General features: G+C 40.4%; 2 protein-coding genes across 2 annotated transcripts; both read right to left on the reverse strand.

The window, feature by feature from the left end:
* Nucleotides 1-8,060: 8,060 nt before the first annotated feature.
* LOC311054264 (E3 ubiquitin-protein ligase TRIM39-like) lies at nucleotides 8,061-9,743 on the reverse strand (the record flags this gene model as incomplete). The annotated part of the gene is made up of 1 exon (XM_084070140.1): nucleotides 8,061-9,743. One exon carries the CDS (start codon nucleotides 9,741-9,743, stop codon nucleotides 8,061-8,063), a length of 1,683 nt encoding a protein of 560 aa, XP_083926266.1.
* Nucleotides 9,744-14,907: 5,164 nt separating this feature from the next.
* LOC311053210 (uncharacterized protein) lies at nucleotides 14,908-18,821 on the reverse strand. Its single transcript, XM_084068667.1, has 2 exons — nucleotides 18,700-18,821; nucleotides 14,908-16,128 (listed from the first exon to the last, which is right to left on the reverse strand). Exons 1-2 carry the CDS (start codon nucleotides 18,813-18,815, stop codon nucleotides 15,210-15,212), a joined length of 1,035 nt encoding a protein of 344 aa, XP_083924793.1. The 5' UTR covers nucleotides 18,816-18,821; the 3' UTR covers nucleotides 14,908-15,209.
* Nucleotides 18,822-19,315: the final 494 nt, after the last annotated feature.

Raw genomic sequence — 19,315 nt, forward strand, 5'->3', positions numbered from 1 at the left:
AGCTACTAATCATCATTTGATACACGTAAAGATTTCAAAAGAAAATTAGAAGTAAAGGACTTACATAGGTGATCCCATGTGATCGGTCTGGCAATGCCAGGCTAGGACATATAAAGATGCCAGGAAGGAGCCTGTAGTAGGCCTACACAGTAAAATGTTCTCATGTTTGTCACAGATATGGCATAATATAAAGTGACTGTCTCCTTTCATGTCTCCTTACACCTCCCTAACTGTCCACCTCTCCTATCCTGCAGCTATGGCCTCGGTCAGTGGCGTCATGTCTGAAGAACACTTCCTCTGTTCAATCTGTTTGGATGTTCTGACTGAGCCTGTAGTTATTCCATGTGGACACAACTTCTGCAAGGTCTGCATCACTAAATACTGGGACAGCAATGTCACCTGTCATTGTCCCTTGTGTAAAAACCCTTACAGTCAGAGACCAAATCTCTGCGTCAATACTCTGATTTCTGAGATGGCTGCCCTGTACAAGAGATCACCTGAGGGAAGACCTTCCATCAGTGACAGTTCCCATCAAGACACCGTCAGTCCAGGGCAGGTTCCCTGTGACTACTGCCCTGATGCTGCTAAGCGCAAGGCCCTGAAGTCCTGCCTGGTCTGTCTTGCCTCGTTCTGTGAAACCCACCTGGAGCCTCATCTCAGAGTCGAAACCTGCAAGAAGCACAAACTGATTGACCCTGTGGTGAACCTGGAGGCAAGGATGTGTAAGAACCACGGCAAGCTGCTGGAGATCTTCTGCAGAAGTGACCAGGAATGCATTTGTGTCACGTGTCTGAAGACGGAACATAAGGCTCATGACACCGTCCTACTAGAGGAAGAGTATAAAACGAGGCAAGCTAAACTCAGTCAGATCAGGTCTGATGCACAGCAGATGATATGGCAACGACAGAGCAGAGTTTATCGGCTCAAGCAGTTATTAAATAAGAACAATGAAGAAGCAGCAAAAGAAAAAGAAGACACCATCAAGGTGTTCAGTGCTCTAGTGGCAGCTGTTCAAAGCAACCAGGTTATGCTCATTGAGGAGATAGAGGAGAGGCGGAGAACAGCTGAGGAACAAGCTCAAGGCTTCATCAAACAGCTGGAACAGGACATCACTGTGCTTCAGAGGAAAAGTACTGAGCTGGAGCTGTCCTCACACACTGAGGACCACCACCATCTCCTTCAGACATTTCTGTCAATTTCCAGTATTCCACAAGTCCTTGATTTGAGTAAGGTCTACGGCCAAAGTTTTCAGAGTCTGAAGACTGTGTGGACAGCTGTCGCTCAGCTGGAAGAGACGCTACATAAATAATAATAATAATAATAATAAACTTTATTTGTATAGCACCTTTCATGACATGAAATGCAGCGCAAAGTGCTTTACAGAGCAAGAATACAGTTACAGTTACAACCAATTTAACAATAAAGCAAACAAAAAATAAAATAAAATAAAAGCAAAAGCATAAAACATTAAAATAGGCAATACAGTGAGGACTTAAAAATCAACCAAAGAGTCAGCTAAAAGCAAGAGTGAAGAAATAGGTCTTGAGCTGTGCTTTAAAGCTATCGACAGAGGCTGCCTGTTTTAGGTGTAATGGGAGTTTATTCCACACTGTTGGTCCGTAAAAGCAGAATGCTGCCTCACCGTATTTTTTATATGTCATTTTAGGCACCTCGAGTAGGTCAGCACTTGAAGACCTGAGGGTCCGGTTTGGAACATGTCTCTCTAGGCAGTCATAGAGGTAGGAAGGTGCCAGACCATTTAGAGCTTTATAAACTATTAAAAGAATTTTAAAATCAATCCTAAAAACAACCGGGAGCCAGTGTAGTGAAGCTAGAACTGGAGTGATATGTTCTCTCATTCTAGTTTTAGTTAAAATTCTGGCTGCCGCATTTTGAACAAGTTGTAATCTGTCAGTTGTTTTCTTAGGCAGGCCAGAGTAGAGTGCATTGCAGTAATCAAGCCGAGAGAAAACAAAAGCGTGGATCAGCGTTTTTGCGTCGTCTAACGACAGATAGTCTCTAATTCGCGCAATATTTCTAAGATGAAAGAAAGCAATCTTGGTGACATGATTAATGTGTGCATTAAAATTCAATTCAGAGTCGATAATAACCCCCAGGTTCTTTACTGTGGTGTTACTTTCTACAGCCAGGTTACCAAGTCTACTTATTATTGATTCTCTCTGCTCACTGGAGCCAATTATGAGAATTTCTGTTTTATCCTCATTTAGCTTAAGAAAGTTCTCACTCATCCAGCATTTTATACTGGACAGACAGGTCAACAATGGGTCTAGAGCGCAGGGGTCGTCTGGAGCTACCGAAAGATACAGCTGGGTATCATCAGCATAGAAATGGAAGTTCACTCCGTGATCGGCGATGAGTTCTCCCAGTGGTAGTATATACAGGGAGAACAATAAGGGACCCAGAATTGAGCCCTGTGGAATACCAGAACAGATGTCATGTTTGTCTGAGTCAAAATTAGCTAGGCTGACAAAATAGCTTCTGCCTGTTAGGTAAGAGTAAAACCAAGACAAGGCTGTGCCTGACAAACCAATCCAGTACTCCATGCGTTGTAGTAGAATTTTGTGATCAATCGTGTCAAAAGCAGCGGTTAAGTCAAGGAGTAGGAGAACAGATATATTTTTGTTGTCAGCGGACACCCTAAGATCATTAATTACTTTTACAAGTGCTGTTTCTGTGCTATGACCTTTCCTGAAGCCAGATTGGAATTTGTTATGAACCTTATTGTTCTGTAGGAACACATCCAGTTGATGAAAGATAGTTTTTTCTAAGAACTTTCCCAGAAATGGCAGATTAGAGATTGGTCTATAATTACCCAGCACCAATGGATCAAGGTTGTGTTTCTTGAGTAACGGCCTGACTACAGCCGTTTTCAGTGAGTCTGGAAAGACGCCTGAAAGTAGAGAGCTGTTTACAATTCTTAGGATATCTCCAATCACGCTGTCTAAAACCTCTTTGAGAAACGGGGTGGGTATTGCATCCAGTGAACAAGATGATGATGTCATCTGTGATATAGTTTTACGGAGTTCCTCTTCATTAATTGTGCAGAAAGATATTAGACTTCCTCTGGAGTGATCTACGTTTTTGCACCATGCACCATTTGCAGCATTTGCAGTGCTAGCAGCAGCATTCATAATACCAGCTCGAATGCTAAAAATTTTGTTTGCAAAAAAGGACGCAAACTCATCACACTTAGCTTTAGAAGCAGGGAGCGACTCCTTGTAAGCCTGGGGGGGGGGTTTAAGAGATGTTCAATGGTAGAGAATAAGACTCTGGCATTTTGCTTGTTGTCATTGATAATGCCTGAAAAATATGCCTGCCTTGCCAAGCGCAGTGCTTTGTTATAGGCCACTGTTGACTTCTTAAAAATCTCTAGGTGGACAGTGAGTTTGTTTTTTCTCCAAATTCGCTCAGCTCTACGACATTCTTTCTTGAGTGAGCGCATGTGCTCGTTGATCCAGGGTGTTACTCTAGAATTAAGTTTCTTTTTAGTTTTCATAGGAGCCACTATGTCGAGAGCTGACTCTAATTTGAGATTAAAATGTTGAACCATATCATTCACTGAGGGAGCATCAAGTAGGGGGGGCACCTGCACACACGCCAGATGACGAGGAAACTCGTTTGCTGCAGATGAGCTAAAAAAACGTTTTTTTATAGTATATTCTGTATTGTTTTTCCTTAGATCAAAGACAGTTATATTAAAACACAATAAATAGTGGTCTGTTAGTTCGGGCTTATCAATAATACTGTCAACAGTGATATTCAAACCTTTAGTGATCACCAAGTCCAGGGTGTGGCCATGTTTATGTGTTGGCCCAACAACATGTTGAATAAAGTCAAAATTGTGCAGTAACTGTAGGAAACCCATAGCCACAACATCTGAAACAATGTCAACATACAAATTAGCATCTCCAGTAATCAGAGTTCTGTCATAATTAGTGGAACAGATAGATAAAAGTTCTGATATTTCTGTTAGAAATAAGGCTTTGCTGCACTTTGGAGGTCGATACATACTAATCATAAGCACAGACGATTGACTCTCCAATATGGTGGCCTGGTATTCAAATGATTTAAAACTGCCAAGGTTTGTCAGAGGTTTGAATTTTAAAGTGTCAGAAAAGATATTCGCCAGACCACCTCCTTTTTTTCCCTCACGTCCTGAGTGAATGAAACTGTACTTTGGTGGGCATGCTGCAGATAAGAGCACCGCTCCATCAGAACCAAGCCAGGTTTCTGTTAGAAAGATAATATCTAGTTTCTCTTTACAGATGATATCATTTACAGAGGAAGACTTGTGATTAAGTGACCTGATGTTAAGTAGGGCCAAGTTTAGCTTAAGGCATTCAACTACTTGGTTGTTGCCTCTACATGGAATGCCTGTTAAATGTGCTGTATTTGCAGAGCGTTTAAAGTCACTCCTTGTCCTGGGAACTCTATTTGAGATAACAGTGGAAATATTGTAAACCTTGTTTTCTACAAGGCTAACTAAAATATGACAAAATGGAGGTGATTCCTAAAGCCAAGCTGAAGAGGGCTAAACAACGCTTTGCACTAGATGTGACCCTGGACCCTGCTACAGCTAAATCTGGTCTCATCCTCTCTGAAGATGGAAAACAAGTAAGGGCAAGAAGGGTAACATCCAGGACCGATAACCCGTTTGGAGAACGCTGTGTCTTGAGCAAAAAGGGCTTCTGCTCATCTAAGCTCTATTATGAGGTTCAGGTTAAAGGAAACACAGAGTGGAAGTTAGGAGTGATTGGGGAGTCCTTTAGAGTTGACAGGGATCATCAGGTATACTGGGTGCTGCAGCTGGAAAAGGAAGGAAACTACTCATCCCACAAAAACGTCTACTACTCCTTTATCAATCCAACAACAACCCCTCTCTCCCTGAGTATGAAGCCCAAGAAGATTGGGGTGTTTGTGGATTATAATGGACGTGAGGTTTCTTTTTATGATGTTGATAACAAGGCTCTGCTCCACTGTTTCACACGTTGCACATTTGTGGAGAAACTCTACCCAATGTTCTGGTCCAACAGTGATACTGATGACGCAAATCCTGCTCCACTCATCATCACACCTGTTGATGGAAGTTAGTGACTTTGTCTGCATACATTGTCACGTGTCCTTAAAAGGATGTGATTTAACACGATTATTATTGTACTTATACAATATTCTTGTACTGAACAGACTTTGTAAACAATATATTCATTGTTATGCTTCACAAAAGGATGTGATTTGGTTACTGTGCACAAATTATAATTGAGCTTAGGCCTATACAGTATTGTGCTTCTTTTCAATTCTGGTCAAATGTTGAATATTTTATTGCAGAAAAGTTATTGCATGCTATAGCCTGCAAACAATGTCATATGGTATAATATTTGCTATATTATTTTCTTTTTCTTTTTTCAAGTCAATTTGTGTTCAAGGGTGGAAAGAAAGTAGATTTGTGATACGTTTGTGGTGTCTGGGACTGCTTGTTGTCTTTTCTGCTTAGTTATCCTCTTTCTGTTATGCTTGTTATTGTATAGTGTCGGACTAAATAAAGATAAGTATGCCAAGTATGATAAAACCTCCTTGTTTAGTTTTAAGTATATGGTAAATGGTGCTTTTATCCAAAGCGCTTTTACATAGATTGTGCATTACATTCACCCATTCACACTCACATTCACACACCGATGGCGGAGGAAACCATGCAAGGCACCAACCTGCTCATCGGGAGCAATTAGGGTTCAGTGTCTTGCTCAAGGACACTTCGACACGAACTCAGGGGGAACCCGGGATCGAACTGGGAACCTTGCGAGATGTTTGTTTTCCACTTCATAGAAGTAGGTAAACCAAAACAAAAAAAGGAATCACACTGAACTGTGGGTAGTGTAGTTTGTTGGAGAACCTTCCCTACATAAAAAGGAAAGCCCTCCAGCACATCATTACAGGTCACACAAACTATTGGTACATTATATCATTAACCTGGTGAAAATGAACTGTTAACTGTGATAAAAACAAATCTATTGATCTGTCTGTCAAGATTCAAGAGAATCAAGAGGCTTATTTGTCACTACTCATGCAGGTACAAGCAGTGAATTTATCTTTATGAACATCTGGAAAAAGCCAAGAGATGCAATTCTAGAAGTGCCAGGTCACCCAAAATGATTTTATTTATTTACAATTGATTGGTGTGATTAGTAATTTATGATGATCCATTTGACGTCACTTTAAATATGAGTTAGTTAATCAAAACACTAACCAAGAGCTCCTGTGTTGTTATAAAATCAATAAGAGCACCAGTGATAATACCAAAGTTAATCGGGTCAATTTGGTTCCATTTGAACTCTGAGTTAAACTGTCACTCAGGATTTGACAAAGCAACGGTGATATGGTCATGGCAAAATCATAATACATTATAATGCATTTTGACATTTTCTGATAAAATTATTGGGTTATGATGGCGAAAAACATGACAAAGGTAATATATTACCTGATCTTAACTATAACTAAATAACAGCCTCCCTTGATCCATGATAACCATATATTATTTCATATATAGATTATGCCTCATAATAGGTCATTTTGTGATGCGAATGATGTCATTATAATGACTTATACTGCCTTAGTCTGATCTCTTTTAATTATGTGTCGTTCCTGCCCCCTTCTGGACAGCACTAGTCATAACAATACCAAGACCACCTCAGACAGAAATTAATTAACAAACAGCAAAGAAAAGACACTGTAAACATGCTTACTTCTTCACAGCAGCAACTTCTACATTTATTTAAATGCCTTGTGTGTGCAAATGGTAGTCACTACCCTTTCAATATATTTACCTTTGTCATGTCCTTAGCCATCATGATTAATCATTTCATCATCATCAGAAAATGTCAAACTGCATAATAATGTGCTGAGTGACAGTTTAACACAGAAATGGACCCGACTAACATTGGTAATGCTGTGTTTATCACTGGTGCTGTATATTTATTTCATAATATTACACAGCACAGTCCTGCAACTCTAGTGATTTAAGAAATTAACTCATATTTAAAGTGACGTCAAATGGATCATCATTTATTCATGAAATCTGAATAGGCTAATATTTTCAGTCAATTGTAAATAAATGTTTTTGGCTAACTGGCACTTTTTGAATTGCATGATCATGGCTTTTCCCAGATGTTCAGATAGATAATTTCACAGCTTGTACCTGCATGAAGTGACAAATAAGTCTCTTGATTCATACAGCGTTCAACTGTTATTTTCACCAGGTTAATGATAGTTTGTGTGACATGCACCAGCCAGTCTGTAATGATGTGCTGGAGGGCTTTCCTTTCTGTAGGGAAAGTTCCTCAACAAACTACACTACCCACAATTCAAAGAGTGATTGCTTAATGTTTTGGCTTACCTACTTCTATGCATGGGAAAACAGACAAACTAAACATCTAAAAAATAATAATAATAAAAAAGTACAAGAATACACTATACTTAAACAAAACAAATCATACTTAGACCTATAGTAAGTTCATACAGGACCACATCAAGTAAGTCATTCAAATTGACCAAATTGGTGCCATTATCTTTATTTAGTCAGATACTATACAATAACAAGTATAACAGATCCGAGAGGATCACAAAGCAGAAAAGGCAACAAGCAATCCCCACAAACTTCTCACAAATCCACTTTCTTTATGGACTTAAACAGAAATTGACATAAGAAAGAAAGAAAATACAATAGGGCATATGATTACCGGTATACCATGACATTGTGTTCAGGTTAGAACAGGCAATGTTTAAATTATTCAACTTAACAATTTTACCACAATTGAAAAAGGCAAAAGAATCCGAAATAAGTACAATAGTACTGTAAGTACAATCATAAGTGTGCACAGTAACTAAATCACATCCTCTTGTGTGCACAGTAACTAAATAACATCCTTGTGTGACACATGACAATGAATGTATACAGTCAAAGTCTGTACAATACTGTATAAGTACAATCATAATTGTGCTAAATCACATCATTTTGTCACACATGACAATGCATACAGACAAAGTCACTAACTTCCATCAACAGGTGTGATGATGAGAGGAGCATCATCAGTATCACTGTTGCACCAGAACATTGGGTAGAGTTTCTCCTGAAATGTGCAGCCTGTAAAACAGTGGAGCAGAGCCCTGTTGTCAACATCATAAAAAGAAACATCACCTCCATTATAATCCACAAACACCCCAATCTTCTTGGGCTTCACAAGCAGGAAGAGAGAGAGACCAGTAGACCACGAGTAGCTGTGTTTTTTGTTTTCGTGGAATGAGTAGTTTCCTTTCTCCAGCTGCAGCACCCAGTATACCTGATGATGCCTGTCACCTAGAAAGGACTCCTCAATCACTCCCACCTTCCACTCTGTGTTTCCTTTAACTTGAACCTCATAATAGATCTTAGATGAGCGGATGCCCGTTTTACTCAGTACACAGTGCTCAGAGAAGTCTCTCCAGTAATGTGACTGTCTGCTGAACCTTACTTGTTTTCCATCTTCAGAGAGAATGAGACTGGACTTTGCTGTAGCAGGGTCCAGGGTCACATCTAATGCATAGTGTTGCTGTGCCCTCTTCAGCTTGGCTTTAGGAACCACCTCCATTTTGTCATGTAGCATCTCCTCCAGCTGAGCGACAGCTGTCCACACAGGCTTCAGACTCTGAACATTTTGGGCGTTTAACATACTCAAAGGAAATACGTGTGGAATACTGGAAATTGACAGGAATGTCTGAAGGAGATGGTGGTGGTCCTCAGTGTGTGAAGACAGCTCCAGCTCAGTACTTTTCCTCTGAAGCACAGCGATGTCCCGCTCCAGCAGTTTGATGAAGCCTTGAGCTTGCTCCTCAGCTGTTCTCCGCCTCTTCTCTATCTCCTCAATGAGCATAACCCGGTTGCTTTGAACAGCTGCCACTAGAGCACTGAACACCTTGATGGCGTCTCCTTTTTCTTTTGCTGCTTCTACATTGTTCTTATTTAATAACTGTTTGAGCTCATGAACCCTGCTCTGTCGTTGCTTAATCATCTGCTGTGCATCAGACCTGATTTTGTCGAGTTTAGCTTGCTTCGTTTTGTACTCTTCCTCTAGTAGGACGGTGTCATGAGCCTTATGTTCCGTCTTCAGACACGTGACACAAATGCATTCCTGGTCACTTCTGCAGAAGATCTCCAGCAGCTTGCTGTGGTTCTTACACATCCTTGCCTCCAGGTTCGCCACAGGGTCAATCAGTTTGTGCTTCTTGCAGGTTGCAACTCTGCGATGAGGCTCCAGGTGGGTTTCACAGAACGAGGCTAGACAGACCAGGCAGGACTTCAGGGCCTTGCGCTTAGCAGCATCAGGGCAGATGTCACAGGGAACCTGCCCTGGTCTGACTTTGCGTTTGTGGGATCTCCCACTGACGGAAGGTGTACTCTCCGGTGATCTCTTGTACAGGGCAGCCATCTCAGAGATCATAGTATTGACCCGGAGATCTGGTCTCCGACCGTAAGGGTTTTTACACAAGGGACAGTCACAGGTGACATTGCTGTCCCAGTATTTAGTGATGCAGACCTTGCAGAAGTTGTGTCCACATGGAATAGTTACAGGCTCAGTAAAAACATCCAAACAAATAGAACAGAGGACGTGTTCTTCAGACATCATGACACCACTGACCGAAGCCATAGCTGCAGGAGAGGAGAGGTGGACAGTTAGGGAGGTGTAAGGAGACATGAAAGGAGACAGTGAGTCACTTTATGTTATGCCACAGCTGCAAGCAACTCTTACATCCTATTTTTAATATCTGGAATCTAGAGTTGCAATATCAACCCTTGACAGCTCTTACATCCAAACAGAAAAGTCCTATCTGATTGTATTAAATGACGTTGCACATCATTTTAACGCTTTGTTATCGAAAACGAGCGCTTCCAAACTCCAACACTTAGAAAAATAATCACCTGCACAGAATTTATTGACAGAAAGTAGCTCATATATGGTGGATTTTTATGAAACAAAAACTTGGCAGATACAAAGAGGATAATCCAAGCTTTCCATACAACTGCAATGTTGGTGAGTTCAACGTCATTTAATACAATCAGATCTGACTTTTTGGTTTGGATGTATGAGCTGTCAAGGGTTGGTATTGCAACTCTAGATTCCAGATAGTAAAAATAGTATCTAAAGAGTTGCGTGTGGCTAATTATGCCACATGTTCTAGCCTGGCATTGCCAGATTGATCACGTGGGATCACAAACATTCACATGTTCAGTCTGGCAATGCCAGGCTATGTATCTCTTACTCCATATTCTCTTTTGATATCTTTGCATCCTACTATAATTCTAGTAACCTCTGTAGTGGTACGTGAGTGTAGTGGTACGTGAGTGAAGATACCCGGTTCTCCTCACTGGCTGGACCAATTGCTCTGATTTTGCACACAGCCATTGACCATTACAATCTGAACGCAACTGTGAAGCCCGTTTTTCAATTTAATCAAATCCCAGCTTCTTATTAGCGTTTTTGTGTCAAAGAATGTCGTCCCATAGCTGCGGCTGCCCAGCTATGGGACAAACTGCCTCCCGGGTTGCCAGATCATGTGCGCATATCCCCCCACGGATGCGCTGCGCCGACCGGGTATGGTCTAGTGGATCAAATTATGATTAGTTGGGAACATTTTGAAGGTTTTTCATAAAAGGGAAAAGTGTTAGTGTGAGTGCATGGCCACAGGAACAGACATATTTACTCATTTGCCATCCAATGGCATTGCTAGAATAAATCCTAACTCTAATCCACTGATTAAAAAGGGGGATCTGATATTCATTTTCAAATAGCTAAAAGTGAGGGCCCTACAGTGTTAAGAAATTACTTTACCTCTGAGCTACTTGTAATTTGCCCCCCCATGTCTAAATAAACCATGATCAAGTTTCCATAGCTGATTGAAGACTAAATGTAAAATGTCAACAAAATACATGTTATTTTCAATAAGTCGCATCATTCTATGAATAATCTAGACATTTACAGTAAGCACGGCTGCCAAGTTTCAGGAAAATCTAGGAGTGAGACTCATCAGGGACGCACACATGCACGCGATTCTTAAAATGTAAAATTCTCTATTTAGCTGTCTTAGGGTCTTCTTTCATTTGTATCAGTCATTGCCATCAAACAATATATGTGAAGAGGTTAAATTGCGTGACTCTCACTCTCAAAGGGTGAGACTTGGCAGCTCAGCCAGCATAAAGTGTGTGGATACAATTACATTGACTGAACTCACCAGCAGTGGATGGTATCTCTGCTATGTCTTGTTTATGTATGAAACTCGTTGTTATGCTAGTAGGTATATCTGCGGAAGAGACTTACTTTAGTTTCTTTTGAAAAGATGGCACTGCATTGGGCCACCTCTTCCTTCCTTCACAGGTGTTACCAATTATACTAATTAACAGTGGTGTAAAGTATCTAAGTACATGTACTCAAGTACAATTTTGAGGTGTTTGCACTTTACTGGAGTATTTCTTATTTCCAATACTTTTACTTCCACTCTACATCTCAGAAGCAAATGTGGTACTTTTACTCCACTACAATTATTTGAAAACTTTAGATACTATTTACTTTGTAGATTTTGATTATTATTACATATCATACATAACCACTTCAGCCCTATATATTTCAGCCATTTGAAAATAGCCGCTCTACAAGCTCACAATGTGTCGCATCGCGACACATTGTGAGCTTGTAGACCTGCTATTTTCAAAATTTTATACATTTTATACATTTGAAAACTTGTGAAATGGGACATTCTGCATAAAAAGTACTTTCTACTTTTGATACTTTAAGTAAATTTTGATACCAATACATTTGTACTTTTACTTTTACTCAAGTAACAGAGTGTTTCTACATTGCAGTATTGATACTTTTACTTAAGTAAAAAATGTGAGTACTGTTTCCACCACTGCTAATTAAGGCTCCGTTCCATTTAGTATACATGTAGCAGAGCCTTCCCAGTGTGAGCCAACCCGATAACTCTATGGAGCCAACATGAACATGCACAATATAACTGAAGAACAGCTATGGGCCCATTTTCATTCATGTATGACCTCACAGCAGCTATAATGTATAGATACATTTACCAGTAGTTAGTGTGACCTGCACCAGCTGGTATGTAGGGCTGCTGGAGGGCTTTCCTATCTGTAGGGAAGGTTCCCCAACAGACTACACTACCCACAAATTCAAAGGTGTGATTCATTTTTGGCTTACCTACTTGACTTCTATCCAGGGGAAACTAAAAACACAGACATATAAAAATGTATTGATGTTGTCATCAATGTTTGTGGACAGACATAGGCACAAGTCTCCGCCAGCAGACCTGTGCTATTTTAACCAAAGGAAATCACTTACCCTATCTTTAACCATAGTTTTCTAGAAATGTTCTGATTCTTAGATTAGAACATCTAAGGATTAGAACATGTTAGCTTGGCTAACATGTTCAATCAGCCAAGCCAGGGGCGTGCACAGACATTTAGAGGGGCAGGTGCTCAAGTGAAAAAAAAGGGCACCTTCTGTGGCGCCCACAACACGCGCCCGCGAAGCGCGCGGGCGCAAAATTTTTCGGGTCTAATTTGGGTCTAACTCGGTCTAATTCCGGTCTAATTCGGGTCTAACTCGGTCTAATTCGGGTCTAATTCGGGTCTAATTCGGTTCTGTTTGACCAATATAAATCAACATTTTTTTGAGCCATTTTTACTTTACTTGAGTATTTCCCATTTTCAATACACTAAAGGTCCTTGCACACTGGTGCGTCTTTTCGGCCGAATAACGGGGCGAATTTCGGAGCACGTAAAAAAAAAAATCGACCTCGCGTTATGTCAATGACGTTTGCACACTGCCGCCGAATATTTCGTCCGTATTTATTTTTTTCGGACCAGGGTCGATTATTTTGCGTTTTCCGCAGCTGTCGTTCGCCTTTTGAGCAGTGTTGTGTCCATCCTGAGCCACCATACTTGTTGTGATTTCACCATGTCGGCTGAGAGGTTGATAAACCTCGTAGAACCGCACAAAGCACTTTATGAAAAGCGACGTTCCGATTACAAAGACACTGAATATAAAGACAGACTGTGGCAGAAGATCGCTGAAGAGCTTGGAAGCCAGGATGGTAGGTACTGATAGAAAAACAAATGATGTACAATATACCGTAGTAGTGATTGTGTTCTAGGGCTAGCTTGATTGCTTAGCTTAGCTTGCTGCTAATGCTATTAATTCATTCATTCAGCCCCGTTTGGGGTATCGCTATTCATTGCACACCCGTTGTAACGTTGCTAGTCATAAACAGTTCATATAAGTTGCTTGCATGCTTTGGCTTTTAATATAATGTACTATATAATGTACTATTTTGTGTGACGTTAGTTAAAGCAGTGAAGGAGAAGTGGCGTAACCTGAAAGACACGTACACACGAGAGAAGAGAGCAGCAAAGGGCAGAAGTGGACAGGGGGCTAGTAAAAAAAAGAAGTGGAAGCATTTCGACTCATTGTCCTTCTTGAGTGCTTGTACTGCAAAGAGAAGGTAACGTAGGCTATCCAGAAATGCACCACAACAGTGGTGACGCTTACAGCAGAGTGTAATGTATTAGCTGCACATAACTCAGATAGCACATAACTACTTTCAACAGGTCAGATGGTAACATCCAGGGGGATGATGATGATGATGACGAGGAGGAGGAAAATGAAATGGAAGAAGGTGACAGCACACAGACAGAGAGGGAGAACAACAGTGTAGCAATGGAGGCAGAGAGGAGGGGCAGCTCCAGCTCAACCCCTTCAGGGGGGAGCAGCTCAACCCCTTCAGGGGGGAGCAGCTCAACCTCAACCCCTTCAGGTAGCGGAGGTGCCAAACGCAAGAGGCAGGCAGAGAGTGATGACAGCCTAGAGAGGTACCTTCAGTGGAGAGAAACAAGAGAGGAAATGAAATTGAAGGAGAGAGAGAGTGAGCGACAGCAGCGTCAGACCTGGCAGGACCTGCAAACTGATGAGGTGTCCACTTTTCTCAACAGCTTGGCCCCCACCATGAGAAGACTTCCCCCAGAGAAAATGTCCATGCTAAAAATTAAGATGCAGGAATTGGTTCATGATGCTGCCTTTGGAGGGGTTTATTATCCGCAATTTGGCCAGGAGCCAACCTATCGCTCTCTGTGACTTATTTATATCTTTATATTATGTTAAAATCAAATGTTTGAATAGTTCTTTCACAAAAATTCCAGAGGCCAAATTTAAATGTTATTTTATCATTCCTGTTCAGCTATGTATTTATTTATATTTAATATAGGCTAGAGTAGCCTCATTTAAATGCTATTATTTTATCATTCCTGTTCAGCTATGTATGTATTTATTTATATTTAATATAGGCTAGAGTAGCCACATTTAAATGCTATTATTTTATTATTCCTGTTCAGCTATGTATGTATTTATTTATATTTAATATAGGGTAGAGTAGCCACATTTAAATGCTATTATTTCATTCCTGTTCAACTATTTATTTATTAATATTTAATATAGGCTAGAGTAGCCACATTTAAATGCTATTATTTTATCATTCCTGTTCAACTATTTATTTATTCATATTTAATATAGGCTAGAGTAGCCACATTTAAATGCTATTTTATCAGCTATTTATTTATTCATATTTATTAGGCTAAGGTAACATGTATTTTTACCTCTTTGCACTGGTTCAGATTCTGCTCTTCTGAGCAGCAAGTTAAATATGTATTTATGAATTAAAAATAAACAAGAAACAAGTTAATTGGTCTTTTGCTCTTTTTCTTTATGTACACCATTAAATATGCAGAACAATGTACAGAATGTATTGTGTGTGACTGTGTATATATACAGTACATTTTCTGTGTGTGTATAAACATACAATATCAGTTTGGTACACTAAACTAACAATTTGATTCAGTGGTACATACAGAAATTACAATAATGTGAAAACAATTCATTTTAGTGGTTCAGCTTTGAATCTGCAAAATATAACAATGGCAATAGTAATGTCTGAACTGATTTGAAAATGTCTGCAGTGTTGTGTGTACAATATATAGCTAAAGTGACTTGGCTCACAGTACTTGAAATTATGCCAACTGTGTTCATTGAATATGAATATCTATCTAGCTATCTCTAATGACATTGCTGCATGTGTTAGAGATATATTTGTCCTGTCCTCTAGAGTGTGAGTCCACGGCGCACACGGTCGTACTGCCATTGTAGCTCCCCAGCAGGTGAGACAAAATATGTCTTAAAAGTGTCTCGAATGTCAAAAGCCTCATCAGATGCCCGGTTGCCCCTTGGCCTCTGGAGATCCTGCAGAGCCGCGCTGCCCTCACCATCATCAAATCGGTCATCGTGCAGGCTAGCCACCCCTGGGCGCAGGTAGTTGCATAACACGCAGGTTGCTTTGATGACGCTGTCTACCAGGTGAGGGTTCAACTCAAATGGCCTTTTGTAAACCCTGAATCTCTGAGTCAGGATGCCAAACACATTTTCAGAGATGCGACGCGCTCTTGACAGGCGGAGGTTAAAGATGCGCTTGTCCTCATCAAGGCGCTTTCCACCGTAGGGTCGGAGCAGGTATGTCTTCATTGGAAAAGCCTCGTCTGCCACGATGACGTGATTGACCCTCCCCAGTTCAGGTGCAGAAGGTAGCTCCAATGGGGGTGGGACACCCAATGTTCCACGCCGGAGGCCCTGTCCCAGGGCAGAATCAGCGAGTATGCCGCCGTCGCTATTCCCACCATAGCTCCCCACGTCGATGGCAAGGAAGCGGTAGTCGGCATCTACTAAGGCCAGGAGGACGATGGAAAAAGTGTGTTTATAGTTGTAAAAAAGGGAACCTGTGTTAGCAGGGGCCTCAATTCTAACATGTTTCCCATCGAGGGCTCCAATGCAGTTAGGGAAGTTCCATCTTTCATTGAACCTCCTGGCCGTGTGCTGAAATATCTCCTGTTTTGGTGGTGGCATGTGTTGATCCTTGAGCTGCAGCCAGATTTGGTCACAAGTCTCCCTCACTATCTTTCCCACTGTGGAGATGCCCATCATGTAGCTGTTGGCAATGGTGGTGAAGGAGTCCCCAGTGCTTAGATATCTGAAATCATGCAAATGTTGTTATAACACAGGGGTAGTCAGGGGTCCTCAGAATTACTACAGGGGGGACACCAAATATTTATGTGAGGATTTTAACCACTTGATATATGTAATAAAATAAAAAAAATAAAAAAATATTAATAAATAGACCAGATGGGCTGGCCATTTGTCCACTGGGTACCTGCTTTATATCACAGCTAAGGGGTCCTTGGCCTGAAAAACGTTGAATACCCCTGTTATAAAAGATTAATGTTCTATGTTTTCAACAAGCTTCATAAATAGATGTCAAGAATTTGTAAATGGCTTGTGCACATTATGCAATGAGAGAACTCAGCCATTATGCATGACTGGGTCTACTGGGGTGTTGTTGACAGCAGTGGTGTAAAGTAACTAAGTACATTGTACAAGTACTGTACATATAATTACATTTTTTTTACTTTCTTCAGTATTTACAATTTTCAATACTTTTACTTCTACCTCACTATACATCTCGGAGGAAAATATTGTACTTTTCTACTATCATATGAAAACTTTAGTTACTTTGTAGATTTTGATTATTATGGTTTTACAAAACACACTAATCACATCAGCCCTTTCGGCCATTTGAAAATGGCAGATCTACTAGCAGATAGCAGATCTTTTATATATTTTGAACCTGTGAAATGGGACATTCTGCACAATGAGTACTTTTACTTTTGGTACTTTAAGTATATTTTGATGCCGATTGGTAATAAAATCTATCCAACGAGTTGAAAAAAGTATTTAATTCGCCTCTGTCCTCAGCGGGTTCCATAATATTTTGCACTAGAAGATGCAATTCAATATTTGACCAGTAGGGGAATCGGTAATGTTATCTCTACGGGCGCAACTCTTGCGCAATGTCTTAAAAACATGTAACCGGCTGAGGACAGGAGCGAGTTAAATACTTTTTTTCAACTCGTTGAATAGATTTTATTGCCAGCTAGAACTTAAAACATCTGTGAGCGTTTCAGAAAACCTTTACTTTTTGGATAAGATGTGCAGAAAGGGATAAGAAACATGTAAAGTGGATAATGTGCAACAATGTCCTGCTCAAACGGCACCGAGAAACGAGGAACCTCATCTCGGAGCTATACAACGGAGGGAGAGGTTCCGTCGGAGCTAGGTGACAGCTATGTGATAGCCTATACCAGGGGTCTTCAACAGGGGGTTCGGTACCCCTAGGGGGTCTGTAGCAACCACTAATGTAACAACGGCTCATAATGTAATAAGGGCTCATAATGTAATAAAAAAAATGTAATAAAAACTCATAATGTAATAATCAGCTCATAATGTAATAAAAAAACGAGCGCATAACGTAATAACGGATTTTTCAATAATGTAATAATGTAATAATTTGTTACATTAACAACCTCCACATTTTATTACATTATGAGGCTCATAATGTAATAAAAGTTCATAATGTAATAATGTCTCATATTGCCTCCTATGTGGAGGTTGTTAATGTAACAAATTATTACATTATTACATTATTCAAAAATCCGTTATTACGTTATGCGCTCGTTTTTTTTTTATTACATTATGAGCTGATTATTACATTATGAGCTGTTATTACATTTTTTTTATTACATTATGAGCCCTTATTACATTATGAGCCGTTATTACATTAGTGGTTGCTACAGGGTCCTCAGAGCTAAATCTTTGTGTGATATATAAATATTTTACCCAGCGGTGTCGTGGTGATTTTTTTTACTAGAGGGACGGCCTTTTAATGACATTTTAATTTTATTTTACCTTAAATTAGGAAACATGTTTGTATAGGAAATGTTTTTTAGCCTAGTTTTTAAACTACTACAAATTCAAGGAATGCCATGAATTATAGAGAGCTGAAACTAAAAGTTTGCTTTGAGCGATCTATCTACCGTCCTACCCCGTGTGGCCTCCACGACACCACTGATTTAACCACTGAGGAGAATTGTAGCCAAAAATAGCAGATCTACAAGCTCACAACGCCTCCTGCTGTGAGACTTGTGAGCTTGTAGGTAGGCTATTTTTGGCAAAGAGGTATAGGCTATGGTGTAGATGGGGGGAAAAGAGCAGACCAAGTAAAAATTAAAAAAAAGAGTTTAATCTGCAACACAATTTTATACAATATAGAGGGGGTCCCTGCTTCTCTCTCTCTCTCTCTCTCTCTCTCTCTCTCTCTCTCTCTCTCTCTCTCTCTCTCTCGCGCTCTCTCTCTCGCGCTCTCTCTCTCGCGCGCTCTCCGCTCTCTCTCTCTCTCTCTCTCGCGCTCTCTCTCTCTCTTCCTCTGCTAAGGGGTCCTTGGCTTGAAAAACGTTGAAGACCCCTGGCCTATACTATCAGTTTTGGTAGAAAGATGTGATAAGCTGATCACAGGACAACAATGAACACCCATCTCGTCTGTATGTTTCATGTTTTTAGGCTGTAGTCAAGTGTATCCTGAAGTGAATAGCCTAGTGCAGATTCAGCGCACTTTAGCGCGCGTGCGTGTGCGTGTGCGTGTGCGTGTGTGTGTGTGTGTGTGTGTGTGTGTGTGTGTGTGTGTGTGTGTGTGTGTGTGTGTTCCTACCGTAGACATACTGCCAGCCGCTGTTCAGCATCTATGGGCTCACGGAAGTTTGTGGTGGTCTTTTCAATATGTGGCTCCAGTGTTGCTAGCAAAGCATCAAACTGACCCACTGACATCCTAAAAGCAACTCGGAAACGGTCGGGATAAAGCCGCAGCTTCTTGTACAAAGTGTGAAACTCTCCTTCTTGTTTACGAAATGTCAGGATAGGATGAACCCAATATTCTCTTTTCCTTTTTCTTTTTTTCACAAGTGATAGGACCACAAAATCATCATCACTGCTTGAAGACTCCATTTTTTTCGTTCTGCGAAAACATTGCAACGAATTTAAATAAAACGCATCGGACTGCAGTGTGCAAGGATGTTGTGCGTGCCGTTTTTTTTTGCGAATTTCGGATATTAAAACGCACCGAAAAAACGCACCGAAAAAACGCCAGTGTGCAAGGACCTTTACTTCTACTGTCTCCACTACATCTCAGATGCAAATATTCTACTTTTACTCCACTACAATTATTTGAAAACTTTACTTTGTAGATTTAGTAGATTATTATTACAAAACATACATTTCATCACTTCAGCCCTATACATTTCAGCCATTTGAAAATAGCAGATCTGCAA

This window comes from Gymnoscopelus microlampas (assembly GCF_963454915.1).
Source record: "Gymnoscopelus microlampas genome assembly, chromosome: 10".
In the NCBI taxonomy this organism is placed as follows: Eukaryota; Metazoa; Chordata; class Actinopteri; order Myctophiformes; family Myctophidae; genus Gymnoscopelus; species Gymnoscopelus microlampas.

Bases quoted from the DNA above. Each gene is read 5' to 3' on its own strand.
- LOC311053210 (XM_084068667.1), bottom strand. From the start codon at position 18,815: ATGTCAGTGGGTCAGTTTGATGCTTTGCTAGCAACACTGGAGCCACAT. The intron at 16,129-18,699 runs GTAGGAACACAC...GCATGATTTCAG, and splicing joins CGGCTGGCAGTATGTCTACG to ATATCTAAGCACTGGGGACT.